At 66.2% G+C, this 13332-nt stretch overlaps 1 protein-coding gene across 1 annotated transcript; it reads right to left on the reverse strand.

Moving 5' to 3' along the window:
- Nucleotides 1–293: 293 nt before the first annotated feature.
- On the reverse strand, nucleotides 294–8420 carry NR1D1 (nuclear receptor subfamily 1 group D member 1). Its single transcript, XM_041426357.1, has 8 exons — nucleotides 8290–8420; nucleotides 5440–5787; nucleotides 5272–5360; nucleotides 5043–5187; nucleotides 3992–4455; nucleotides 3646–3831; nucleotides 1177–1387; nucleotides 294–907 (listed from the first exon to the last, which is right to left on the reverse strand). The coding sequence occupies exons 1-8, from the start codon at nucleotides 8315–8317 to the stop codon at nucleotides 708–710; spliced, it is 1671 nt and encodes a 556-aa protein (XP_041282291.1). The 5' UTR covers nucleotides 8318–8420; the 3' UTR covers nucleotides 294–707.
- Nucleotides 8421–13332: the final 4912 nt, after the last annotated feature.

Raw genomic sequence — 13332 nt, forward strand, 5'->3', positions numbered from 1 at the left:
CCCCCCCCAAGCACATACCTCATGGCTCCCGGAGCTGCCCCTGCCCGCGGGCGTCGAGCCCGGCCAGCAGCTGGCCCAGCACAGCCCCGGCACGGCTCGGCTCGGCGCGCCCCACGCGGGGTCCCCCCACTATGCAGGGTGCCGGGGGGAGGGCCGCGGCCGGCGTCGCTGAATGTAGGGGCGCGGGCCGGGGGGGCCGTGGAGCCCCCGTGACAATCACAAGTCTGTGACGTGCGATTTTAAACCCTTTTGTGTTTTGGTCAGGATTTTAAAGAAAGATATTTTTATGGTAATTGTTGCTGGTCTATTTTACTATATATTTATGTAATAAATATATGATGAAAAAAAAACCAACCAACCAAACCCCCACCCCCCCCGTCCCCGTCCCCGACCCTTCCCTCCCCCTTAGATCCATCCCCCCAGCACGGCTGGATCCGGCCTCTGCGTCCCACCCCCGGCCGCCAGAACGGGGGTGTCGGGGCGAGGGGACCCCCCGGCGCTGCCAGCGGTGCCGTGGGGGCGGTGCCCGATTTGGGGTTGGTGGGGGGGGGGTCCCAGCATCCTGGCGCCCACCTTGGGGTGAATCCCTGCGAGTCCGACGGGCGCCACGGGGTCGGTGCTGCCCCGGGGGAGGGGGAAGTCTGTGTGTCCCCCCGCGCTGTGGTGTATGTATGTACAGGGGTGCGCGGGGGGGGGTCCGGGGGGCACTACTGGGCGTCGATGCGGAAGGAGAGCAGCTTCTCGGAGTGGAGGTTGTTGAGGGTGCGCAGGTCCGGCAGCTTCAGCAGCAGTTTGGTGAAGCGCGAGGTCTCGGCAGGGCGCGTCTTCAGCACCAGGGCGCGCAGGGCCCGCAGCAGCGTCTCCTGCAGCTGCTCCACTGATGCCGTGTCCTCCATGCCCGAGCGGTCTGGGGAGGACAGGGGGTCAGGGGCAGGGGAGGAGACACTCCAGTTCCACCCCCAAAACCCCCTAATCCCACCCAACCCAGCATCACCCTCATCCCAGCACTGCTGGTGTTCCCCCAGTATCACCTCAACACCTCCACAACCCCACCCCTGAATGCGCCGAACACCCCACTAACCCCCTGATCCCAGCCCCAAACCCCTCGATTCTTTTCCAAACTGCTCTGATCCCAGCCCCAAACTCCTCCATCTCTCCAAATCCTCCCGTGCCCACCTGCCGAGACAAGGACGACGGCAGTGAAGAGCCCCAGCTCCTCATCACTGAGCTCCAGGGCGCTGAGCTTCTCGCTGAAGTCGAACATGGCCCCGAGCAGGTCTCCCATGCCCATGGCCCACAGCTCCTCCAGCCCGTACCGCGTGCGGCTCATGAACGTCACCGTCTGCTCCTTCACGTCGAACAGCGACGCGAAGCGAACCATCAGCACCTGTGGGCATGGGGCAGGATATGGGACAGGGCACCAGGCGGAGCCACGGGCACCGCGCTTCATGCCAGGGACATCGGTCTCCAGGTCCACAGATCCCAAATGTAGGGCAGTGCCGTGCCATGGGGCACCAGGGGCATTGTGCCATGCCATGGGCTCTGTGATACGTATGGTGACTACCAAATGTGGGGTACCATGCCACGGGTACTGTGCCATGCCAGGGACATCGGTCTCCAAGCCACAGCTCCCAAATGTGGGGCACTGCCATGCCATGGGGCACCAGACATTGCCAGGGGCATTGTGCCGTGCCATGGGCTCTGTGATCCATATGGTGACTACCAAATGTGGGGTACCATGCCACGGGTACTGTGCCATGCCAGGGACATCGGTCTCCATGCCACAGCTCCCAAATGTGGGGTATTGCCATGCAATGAGGGCACCAGACAATGCCAGCAGTGCCAGCAGCATTGTGCCAGGCCATGGGCTCTGTGATCCATATGGTGACTACCAGATGTGGGGAACCATGCCATGGGTACTGTGCCATGCCAGGGACATCAGTCTCCATGCCACAGCTCCAAAATGTGGGGTATTGTCATCTAATGGGGGCACCAGACAATGCCAGGGTCTTCGTGCCATGCCATGGGCTCTGTGATCCATACTGTGACTACCAAATGTGGGGTACCATGCCATGGGTACTGTGCCATGGCAAGGGCACTGTGTTTCATGCCACGGCTCCCAAATGTGGGGCAGTGCTGTGCCACGGGGCACCAGGGGCATTGTCCCGTGCCATGGGCTCGTGATCCATATTGCGACTACCAAATGTGGGGTACTGTGCCATGGGTGCTGTGCCACGCCAGGGGCACTGTGTTTCATGCCACAGCTCCCAAATGTGGGGCATTGCTGTGCCATGGGGTATCAGGGGCATTGTGCCAGGCCATGGGCTCTGTGATCCATATGGTGACTACCAGATGTGGGGTACCATGCCACGGGTACTGTGCCATGCCAGGGACATCGGTCTCCATGCCACAGCTCCAAAATGTGGGGTATTGTCATCTAATGGGGGCACCATGGGGCATCAGGGGCATTGTGCCAGGCCATGGGCTCTGTGATCCATATGGTGACTACCAAACGTGGGGGACCATGCCGTGGGAACTGTGCCATGCCAGGGACATCGGTCTCCAAGCCATAGCTCCCAAATGTGGGGCATTGCTGTGCCATGGGGGATCAGGGGCATTGTGCCAGGCCATGGGCTCTGTGATCCATATAGTGACTACCAAATGTGGGGTACCATGCCATGGGTATTGTGCCATGCCAGGGGCACTGTGTTTCATGCCACAGCTCCCAAATGTGGGGCATTGTGCCAGGCCATGGGCTCTGTGATCCATATGGTGACTACCAAACGTGGGGTACCATGCCGTGGGAACTGTGCCATGCCAGGGACATCGGTTTCCATGCCACAGCTCCCAAATGTGGGATATTGCCATGCAATGGGGGCACCAGACAATGCCAGCAGCATTGTGCCAGGCCATGGGCTCTGTAATCCATATTGTGACTACCAAATATGGAGTACCATGCCATGGGCACTGTGTTACATGCCACAGCTCCCAAATGTGGGGCACTGCCATGCCATGGGGCACCAGACAATGCCAAGGGCATTGTGCCATGCCATAGGCTCTGTGATCCATATTGTGACTACCAAATGTGGGGTACCGTGCCATGGGTACTGAGTGATGCCAGGAGCACTGTGTTTCATGCCACAGCTCCCAAATATGGGGCATTACAATGCCATGGGGCGTGGGGATTTGTGTCAGTCCGTGGTCCCCAGTTGTGGGGTACCATGCCGTGCCTGGGGCATCGTGCTCCATGCCACAGCTCCCAAAAGTGTGGCACTGCAGTGCCATGGGGCACTATATAATGCCAGGAGCACTGTGCTGCATGCCACAACTCCTGATTGCGAAGCACTGCAGTGCTGCAGGGCTCCATGCCAGTCCACAGGGCACTGTGCCATGACAGGGACACCGTGCTCTGTGCCACAGATCCCAAATGTGGGGCACTGCAGTGCTGTGAGGCAGCAGGCAATGCCATGAGCGCCACGGCTCTCAAATGTGGGGCACTGCAACGCCACGGGGCTCCTGCTGTGTTCTGGTCCACTGTTCCCGTGCTTCGGGGCTCCGTGCCAGCCCATGGAGCACCGTGCAGTGCCATAGGGCACCCTGTCAGTCTATGGGGCATCATCGAGCCCTCACCATTCCGGGACGTACCTCAAAGGTGCCAGCCTTGAGCAGGGTGACCTGGTCATGCTGGGAGAGCGCCTGGAAGCCGGGAATGTGCTTGGCGAACTCCACGACCTCGCGGACGGCGGGGGTGAAGCTGAGGGAGAAATCCTCCCAGATCTCCTGCACGGAGCGCCCGCTGCGGCCGGGCACGTGGCTGTTCATGGGGCACGCCTGCGGGTGACCAGCGGTCAGCGGGCACCGGGGGCTCCCCCGGGCTCTGCGGGGCTCCCCCGGCCCCGCCGCCACAGGAGGAGGGGGGCAACGACAAGGGGATTAACGTGATTAGCGGCTAAAAATAGCCGGGGGGGAGCGGGAGCCCCCGGGCGCTCACCGGCAGGACGTCCTTGGGGCCGCGGGGCCAGGGGCACCCCCGCGGGGCCGGGGGCTCGGGGTAGGCGGCGGGGCACAGCCGGGGCTCGGGGGGGCCGGGGGCCCAGGCGGGGGGCGCGTCCCAGCGCAGGAGGCCGCTGTCGCAGGCGGGAGGGGGTCCCAGCTTGTCGTGCGCGTAGATGAAGATCTCCTTGTGGGCCTTGGCCACCTGCGCGATGACATCCTCGGTGGCCCCCCCGGGGCTGGGCGAGCGGGGCGGTGTCAGCTGCTGGGGGAACTGGGAGAAGCAGGCGGGGGGGGCGAGCGGCGGGGGGCCGGGGGGCGGTGCGTGCCCCCCCCCCGCGGCGGGACCCTCGCCGGGCCCCGGCATCGGCGGTGGGGCACTGGCCATGCCGCCCATGGCGCTCTGCATCTCCGCCAGCATCCGCTGCTTCTCCCGCTTGGGGATGCGCCCGAAGCGCACGGCTGAGGGGGGACACCGGTGTTAGGGGGATGTCAGCGGCAGGCGGTGACCCCCACCTGCACCCCCAGACGTGTGGGGATGATGGCAGCAGGGCGGCATCCCTCCCCCGGGCTTGGAGGGGACATGCAGCCCATCCCGGGAGGGGACACACGGCCTTAAAAATGGGAAGACCCGGTCCTGGAGGGGACATAGAGCCCTGAACATAGGGGGACTCATCCCGCGAGGGGATGTAGAGATCTGAGTAAGCATCCAAGGGAGGGACATGTAGCCGTATTGTTGGGGGACCCTCTGGGAGGGGACACACAGCGCTGGCCATGGGGGACCCATCCCGGGAGGGGACAGGCAGCTCTGGGCACGGGGCACCCAGTCTTGGAATGGACAAACAGCCCCACATATGGGGGGGTCCCAAGAAGGGGGGACACATCCCGTGGGACAGGCACAGCACCCAGCACAGGGCGGGGAGCGGCTCCAGAAGAGAGGTACAGCCCTGGATACATCCCGGCAAGAGAGCAGCCGCCTGGGCACGGGGAATCCCACCCGCAGAGGGAATCCCCGGCTCGGGACGTCACGAGGGTCCCTCGGAGCTCACCATCACGGGACATGCCGACCAGCAGGCACTTCTTGAAGCGGCATTGCTGGCAGCGGTTGCGGTTGATGCGGACGATAGAGCAATTCTCGTTCTTGAGGCACTTCTTGTACTGGATGTTCTGCTGGATGCTGCGGCGGAAAAAGCCCTGCGGGGCGAGCGGGGGGAATCACTGGGGGTCCCCGCAGCGTGACAGGGGCTCCGTGCCCCATCCCCGGCCCCATCCCGGTACCTTGCAGCCCTCGCAGGCGTGGACGCCGTAGTGGAAGCCGGAGGCGACGTCCCCGCAGACCTTGCAGAGCAGCACCATCCCGTTGAGCTCTGCGGGGAGACGGGGGTCAGCGGGGTCCAGGGATGGGGAGACCCCCCAAGCCCCCCCCCCCCCGCGAGCCCCACTCACTCGTGACGGTGCTGCCGGCTTTGCTTGGCGAGCTGCGGCGCCGCTCGTCCGCGGGGACCGGCTGCACCCCGGGGAAATTCACCGAGGAACTGTACGAGGAAGAGGAGGTGGAGGAGGAGGAGGATGACGAGGAGGAGGAAGAAGGGGAGCCGTCTTCATGGGGGGCCAGCGTGGCTCCGCCATAGGCGCGGGAATCCTGCAGGGAGCCGGTGGGTGACGGTGGGAAGTAGGTGGGGAAGGGCTGCGAGCCCGACTGGGAGCTGCTGTTGGAGCTGTCGCTGCAGAGGGACACGGGGCTGGTGCGGGTGGGAGAGGCGCCGCTGGAGCCCACGTAGCTGATCACCCCACCTGCGGAGGGAAGGAGCCACTCATGCACCGAGCTGTGCCGGGCTCAGCCTCCCCCGACTCACGGAGGTGGGTGGGATGCCCAGGGAAGCACCATCGGCAAGCAGGATCCGTGGGCATCCCGCGGAGTCACACGTGCACTGAGCTGTGCCAGGCTCAGCCTCTGCCAGCTGAGGAGGGGGAAACCCCTCGGAGGGCGATTGCAGCCCCAGGGTGGGTAAGATCCATAGGGAAGCATCCCAGATCCACGGGCATCCCGGTGGGCCACTGATGTACCGAGCAACACCAGCTCAGCCTCCCCCACTGCGGGGGTGGGGGGGAAGCCCCCCAGAGGGAAATCGCAGCCCCACGCGGGGTGGGGTCTCCAGGGAAGCTCCCCGGATGCATCCCGGATCCGTGGATATCCCGCTGCGCCGCACGTGTGCCGCCCACCCTGAGTCAGGCACCGCACCCAGCGGCCGCCACGGGCCACGGCCCCACGTGGGACGGGGACAGCCGGGTTTATCCGGGTACGTGCCGGCTGGGGACACGGGCAGGGCACCCCGGAATTGCCTGCAGGAGGAATGTGGGCTGGGAACCCTCTGCAGAGGTGAAATCAGGAGGTCACAGAGTTACTGCTGCCGTTCCTGGCTCTGTGCCTGCAGCACAGCCGGGCTGCCGCCCCACAGCTCCCACGACGGTCCCACGGCGGATCCCCCCGTGATGGAGCCCCCCACGGCATTGGAGTGCCCCCAGTGCAGCCCCCCCATGCACCGGGATGCTCCCAGCGCAGCCCCCTCCCAACTGGGGGGCTAATTCCCCGCTGCAGGACTGAGGAGCCATGTGAAGACCCCCAAAAGTGGGGAGCAGCAGGGGGGGGACACACGCGTGGCCCCTGGCTGCAGGCACAGTCGTTGTCACCCCACTCACGGGGCAGGGACGGCAGCACCGGGACACGACTCCGGGCTGGGACACGTGGATGGTGATGTCGGGGACACACGGGATCACCAGGGCCATGTGTCTCCCGCCGCACACGGTGCCGCTGGCACAGATGCCACGCGCCAGAGCCAGCTTGTCACCATCCCCCCCTCACTGAACCACCTCCAAAGGGGGTCACCGAATTGGGGACAGTGGGTCCCACCTCCAGGACAGCTGATCCTGGGGACCCCCCCCGCTGCTAAGACACCAAAATAATTGGGGGATCCCCGCACCCCAAAAGCCTCGAGACACCCATTTTAGGGTTTGGGGTGCGGGGATTCCCCATAAAGGCTTGCCCCAGAGAGAGGGAAACTCTCTTGACCCCAAAACAGAGGGAACCCCCCCAAACAGGCTCCCCGCAGCCCCCCCCAAGCTCAGGCGGCCTCACGCCGCCGCCCCACGTGCTCCAGCCGCACGTGGCCCCCCTAGACCCCGCCCCTTCACGCTTTACCACGCCCACCCGCCTTTCATTGGCCAAACTCCGCCCCGCCCCTTCTCGTTGCCCCGGAGACAGGGCTCCCCCCCCAATGAACGGCGGCGTCCCCGGTTCCGTGCGTGACGTCATCGCTGATGTCATGTGTCCACCAATGGGAGGGGGCGGGGCGGGGCTGAGGGGAAAACAAACTCCGCACGTGGCAGCGGCGGGGAGGGGGACACGGGGGAGGGGGGGGGCACCGCCTCCGGTCCCCGCTCCCCGCTCCGTCCCTCCCGGTGCGCAGGGAGCCCCGACACGCGCGGCACCGCCTCGGCCGTCCACGGGCTGCCCGGTCCCCGTGGCCCCGGTGCCGCTGATAAGGACACCCGGTCCCGCTCCGGTCACCCTGACGGGTTCTGCCGCTCGGTACACACCGATCGCTGTGCGCTGTCCCGGTTCTTGGGACACCCCTGTACCGCTGCCCCGGACCCACTTCACTCCCCTCCGGTTCCGCTGCCCAGGAGACAACAATCCCTGCTCTCACCCTTCCTACCCCGGTGTCCGGCACTCTCCGGTGTTCGGAATCCTCGGTCCCGGTCTCCGGGACACCCGCGTCCCGCCGCGCTCCCCTCCGATCCCGCTTCCCGGGACCCCCCGGAACACAGATCCCCGTTCTCAGCCTTCCTACCCCCGCGTCCCGCACGCTCCGGCGTTCGGGACACCCCAGTCCGGTCTCCATCCCTTCTGCCCCGATCACCGGAGCACCCCGGAGCCGGTGTTCACGTCGCCCCGGTATGCAAGACGCCCGGTACCGGCGCGCAGCCCTCCCTACCCTCCTCCCGGGGACACCCCGGCCCCGCTGTCCGAGCCTTACCCCGCTCTGCGGGACCCCCCGGTCCCGGTAGGACGGAGCCCCGTTCCGGGACGCGGTCCCAGTGCGCATCCTGCCCGGTCGGGCGTGCGGGACCCCTCGGTCCCGGTGTCCGGACCCCTCCAACTCACGTCTCAGCGCGCAGCCCCTCTCCGCGGTCCCGGGGCGCTGCCCCCCGATCCGCTCCGGTGCTGGGGACCGCTGCCGGTGCCGGTGCCCGCACGGTGGTCCCGGGGGTGGGGGGCTCCGGCGGGGCACTGACCTGTGCTGCCGGCCTCGGGGGCCGCCATCCTGTCCCGGCCCCGTGAGCCTCCCGGAGCGGAGCCGCGCCGAGCCGTGCCGCGCCGCCGCCCGGTGCGGGCTGTTGTGCGCCCGCCGCCCCCCCGCACCGGCCGCGGCTGCGCACTGGGCCGCACGCGGCGCCGCCGCCTCCCCCATGTGATTCCCGGGGACAGCCTCGTGCCCCAGTGACACACTTTCCGCCGGCGGCCCCGGCCCCGCGCCGCCGCTGGGGAGCCCGGGCTCGGCGGGGACCCCCGCACCGGGGCCGCCTGACGGACCGCGGGGACCGGTACCTGCACCGGGGACACGGGGACACGGGGTGTCCCGTCAGGCAGCACAGCACGGTCCCTGCACTGGGGACCCCCGCGCGCAGCAGTGTCCCCTGCACTGCGGACACTCGGGTGCAGCACTTGACACATCTGTCACCTGGCACGACGCTATCCCCCGCGCTGGGGACCCCCAGTCACCGCACTGGCAGCGCTGTCACCTTGCACAGCGCTGTCACCTGCACTGGGAACACCTGACCGCGGCACCGGCTGTCCCCTGCAGCGGGGATATCCAGGCACAGCACTGTCACTCTGCCTGGCACCTTCCCCTGGGCATACCTGGGCAGCGGTGCCACCCCGCACAGCACTGGGGACACCCAGCTACCTCTGTCACCCCTCAAAGCGCAGTCCATTGTCCTGGAGACACCCAGGTACCCCAGTAACCCCGCGTGGCACTGTCCCCTGCACTTGGGACAGTCAGCTGTCCCTGTCACCCCACATGGCACCATCTCCTGTGCCCACCTGCTCGTCTCCAGCACCGGAGCCCCCCCACTCCCGGGGCACCTGTGCATGGTGCAGCCCCCGGTACGGCTGCCCCCCTGCCCGCTGTCCCCTCCCGATGCTGTCCCCTGCTGTCCCCACGCTGCCCACGGCGGGTGCCCGCTGTGGCACGTGCCTGGCATCCACGTCCCAGCCTGGCCCCACTCCTGACAGCCGCGGGGGCTGCGGCAACGCCGTGCCAGGGCAGAGTTGGTGGCAGATCTGGGTCGCGGCGCCGGCCGGGACCAGCCCAGCCCGGTGGCACCGGGCGCTCCGTGGGTGCTCCTGCTCCCGCCGCGGGGAAGGTTTTGGGGGTGCCAGCACCCTCCCGGGTGCCATGTGCCGGGCGCTGCCCTGGCCCCCAGCCAGGAGGAGAAGGAGCAGAGCAGGGATATGCCAGCGCCGGGAAATCCTCCGAGCTAATCCCGCAGCAGGGGAGGCCTCCGGTGTCCCGGCTGTGCGAAGTACCCGGGGAGGGACACCAGAGCTCTGCACCCCAAAGACCCCCTAGAACCCCATGGGCGACGAGACCACCCTCAGCTGGCTGCATCCGGGGCTTGCTGGGGGTGGTCCGGGATTTTGGGGCTCCCCAAGGCATTGGGGCGGTGGGAACACCCCGACACCCACAGGACGTGCCCTTGCCCTGAGTCACGGGGCGGTTGCACGGTGCCGTGGCACCTCCGGCCGGGAGAACAGCGGCAGCTCCCGGAAGGATGTGTGGGGACAGGCTGGCACGGGAACGGGGGACCCGGAGGGGACGCCGGTCCCGGGGAGAAGGGACCCGCCTGCCCGCAGGGCCGTGCCCGGACCGTGCAGGTGTCCCCGGCCCCGCAGCTCCTCGTTCCCCTCCCGGCACGTTCCCGGTGATTATCCGTGACTCAGCCGCACGTCTGGATTGGGAAAACATCCCCGCGCACGGCGCTGCGGCACACGGTGCCTGTGATGCTCGCCCGAAACCCTGATCCCCCAGGAATCCCCGGGACCGGAGCGGGGCGGGGAGGAACGGGACAAATCTCTTGGGGTCTCTCTGTGGGGTCCAGCCGTGAGGCTGGGAACCCGGCACGGGGGGTCCCAGTGAAGGTGCTGTGAGCAGGGACCCCAGGCTGGGCACAGCTGGGATATTTCCGGGATATCCCGACTCTGGGACCACCCATGGGGAGCAGAGTGAGGGAGAGGGGCCACCAAAGTCACGGGGACAGGGGGATACTGCCGCTGACGTGAGCCGGGAACGCCCCCAGAGGCCGGGTCTATGCCTCGGGGGGCTTCCCGCGGCTCCCTGTGCACCCCGTCACGGCAGTGCCCGTGCCAACCAGTCCATGGCACGGAGGGGGCACCTGAACGCCCCTCAAGGTTGTCACATGTCACCAGATTCACCTCTAAATCCTCCACTTCCACGAATCTGTGCAGCCCTGCAACCCCAAACCCTGCACTCTTGCACCCCCAAACTCTGCATCCCTGCACTTTCCTGGGTGCCCTGCACCCCCAGATCCTGTCCCCATGTATCCTGCACCCCCAGATCCTGCACCTCCCAGGGTCTCTACCCCTCAACCCAGGTCCGCCCCCTTCCATCGTGCCAGGACCCCGTGGGGTACCCCCACCCGCCGTGGGGTGCCCGGAGTATCGGGGGACACACATGTCACCCCATCCCTGCCCTTGCCATGCCGTACACCCCCAGGTGCACCCCCTGCACCCCCCCAACTTCACGGGGGATGCAGTCCGCATTTCCCTCCCCTGTCGCTGCTCCCGGGGCAGGAGGCAGCGGAGGGGCGGTGGGGCCGCTGCCCGGTGCCCGGCGCCCGGTGCTCGGTGCCGGTGCCGGTGCCGTGGCCGTGCCGCGTGACGCTCGCCCCGCTTCCCGGCCGGCGCCTGCGTGCCGAGGGTTTATTTTTACTCGGGGCTGGAGCCTTGTTTACCTTGTTGAACCTTTTCCAGGAAAAGGGGGGGGCGGGGGGTGTCTCCGCCGGGAGCGGGGGTTCGCTCTTGCACATCCCCCCCTCGGCCCGCAGGCTGGACACCGGGGGCTGACACGGGACAGGACCCCCAGCCCTGCACCCCCAGCCCCACCTGAACACCCCCAGGCCCACCGTGGGGCTGCAGCTGCCCTGTGGGTTTGGGGACACCGGGTCTGGCTGTGTCCCCGTGTCACCCTACACGCATCGAACCTCTCCACCCGTAACTGTGCTTTGGGGGACAACCAAAGGCGCTGGGTGCCACCCAATTTGGGGGTCCTGCAGCCCTGACCCCCGTTTCATCCGTCCCCACTGATAGCACTGGTGGGGGAAGAGTGGGGCAGGACCCCCGGTGCTGCTGTGGGGCCAGGAGAGTGCTTGGAGGGTTGGGGTTTGGGGTGCTTTGGGGGTGTTTTCCTGCAGGGAGCAGCCCTGGCTCGGCCCCCGGCTCTTGGCTGGGGCAGCAGCTCCCGCTGCCAGAATAGTCCTCCCTCCCCGGGAACGGGAAAAATCGGGTAAACAAGGCATTCCTGGCCCCGGGCGGGGCACCCCACGGCAGGTGGGGGCACCCCGAGACAGGCGGGGACACCCCATGGTGTCCTGGCACTGCGGAATGGGGCAGACCCGTGTTGGGGTGCAGAGACCCCGGGAAGTGCAGGGTCTGGGGGGGGACAGGGTTTGGGGATACAGGGACCCCCCAGGAGGGTGCAGGATTGGGGGGAGCAGGAGTGCACAGATTCGTGGACGTGTGGGATTTAGGGGTCAATGAACCCCGGGAGGCTGCAGGGACCCCAAAGGAATGCAGGATCAGGGGGTGCAGGGACCCCAGGAGGATTCAGGGGCGCAGAGCCACAGGAAAGGTGCATTTGGGAGTGTCAGGACCCCAGGAGGCTTCGGGGGCCCAGAAATTGGGGTGATACTATGACATGGGGGTGCAAAAGGGGTGCAGGACCCCTGGGGGTGGTGGGACCCCAATGTGTTCATAATAGGGGGGGTGGAGAGTAGCCATGGCACGTGGGGATCCCTCTCACCTGCCCCCACCCCCCAAGATCCCACGTGCTGATGTTTGTGTTCCCTCGGCAGCCTTGGGACCCCACGGGGGAGGGGGCGAAGGGGGGGTAGGGGGCGGGACAGCACCGGGAACTCCTTCAGCCTCCAGATCCCCCACCTCAGACCCACCACTTGGGAACCCTCCTCCCCTTTCCCGTTCCGCCGTCACCCCGTGTTTGACCTTCCCAAAAGTCAAATGTGTGAGGAAGTGGGGAGGGGGCCACCCCATTAGACCCCCCCCCAGAGAGGCCACGGAGTCGTGGCCAGCGGCCGGGTTGGCATCTGTGCCAGCCCATGTGAGCGGGCTCCCTCCTCCTCCTCCTCTTCCTCCTCCTCCTCCTCCTCCTCTCGCGGGGAGCCCTCTCCATGCGCGTCACGTGGCGCTGGCATGTGCGCCCTGCTCCATTTTTAGCCCCAGCAGCCTCCCTGCTGCAGAGCCATGTGCGGGCGGGCGCCGGCCGGCACGTGGGCCTGCCGCACCGGCACCGGCACCGGCACCGGCCCCGGCACCGGCACCGGCACCGGCAGGGTGGGGACACGGCACCCCCCGTGTGTGCGGATACGGAGTTGTGTGTGTGTGTGTGTGTGTGTGAGTGTGTGAGCACAGCCAGACGTGTGAACATGGCTCTGTGTGTGTTTGAGCACTGGCATGTGTGAACACGGTCGTGTGTGTGTGTCTGTGAACATGGTCATGTGTGTGTGTGAACATGGTTCTTTTGTGAGCACAGTCATGTATGTGAACGTGGTCGTGTGTGTGTCTGTGAACACGGCTCTGTGTGTGTGAACATGGCTCTGTGTGTTTGAGCACTGGCATCTGTGTGAATACGGTCATGTGTGTGTGTGAACATGGCTCTGTATGTGAACATGGCTCTGTGTGTGTTTGAGCACCAGCATGTGTGTGAACATGGTCATGTGTGTGTGTGTCTGTGAACATGGCTCTGTGTGTGTGAACATGGTTCTTTGTGTGTTTGAGCACTGGCATGTGTGTGAACACAGTCATGTGTGTGTGTGAACATGGCTCTGTGTGTGTTTGAGCACCAGCATGTGTGTGAACATGGTCATGTGTGTGTGTGTCTGTGAACATGGCTCTGTGTGTTTGAGCACTGTCGTGTGTGAACACAGTCATATGTGTGTGTCTGTGTGTACCGTGTGTCTGTGTGTAACATGGTTCTGTGTGTGTGTGAGCACTGTCATGTGTGTGAATATGGCTCTGTGTGT

This window comes from Onychostruthus taczanowskii, unplaced genomic scaffold (assembly GCF_017590055.1).
Source record: "Onychostruthus taczanowskii isolate IOZ18803 unplaced genomic scaffold, ASM1759005v1 scaffold91, whole genome shotgun sequence".
NCBI lineage: Eukaryota > Metazoa > Chordata > Aves > Passeriformes > Passeridae > Onychostruthus > Onychostruthus taczanowskii.

Bases quoted from the DNA above. Each gene is read 5' to 3' on its own strand.
- NR1D1 (XM_041426357.1), bottom strand. From the start codon at position 8,317: ATGGCGGCCCCCGAGGCCGGCAGCACAG. The intron at 4,456-5,042 runs GTGAGCTCCGAG...GTCCCCCCTCAG, and splicing joins GGTCGGCATGTCCCGTGATG to CCGTGCGCTTCGGGCGCATC. The intron at 3,832-3,991 runs GTGAGCGCCCGG...GGTCACCCGCAG, and splicing joins GCCCCAAGGACGTCCTGCCG to GCGTGCCCCATGAACAGCCA.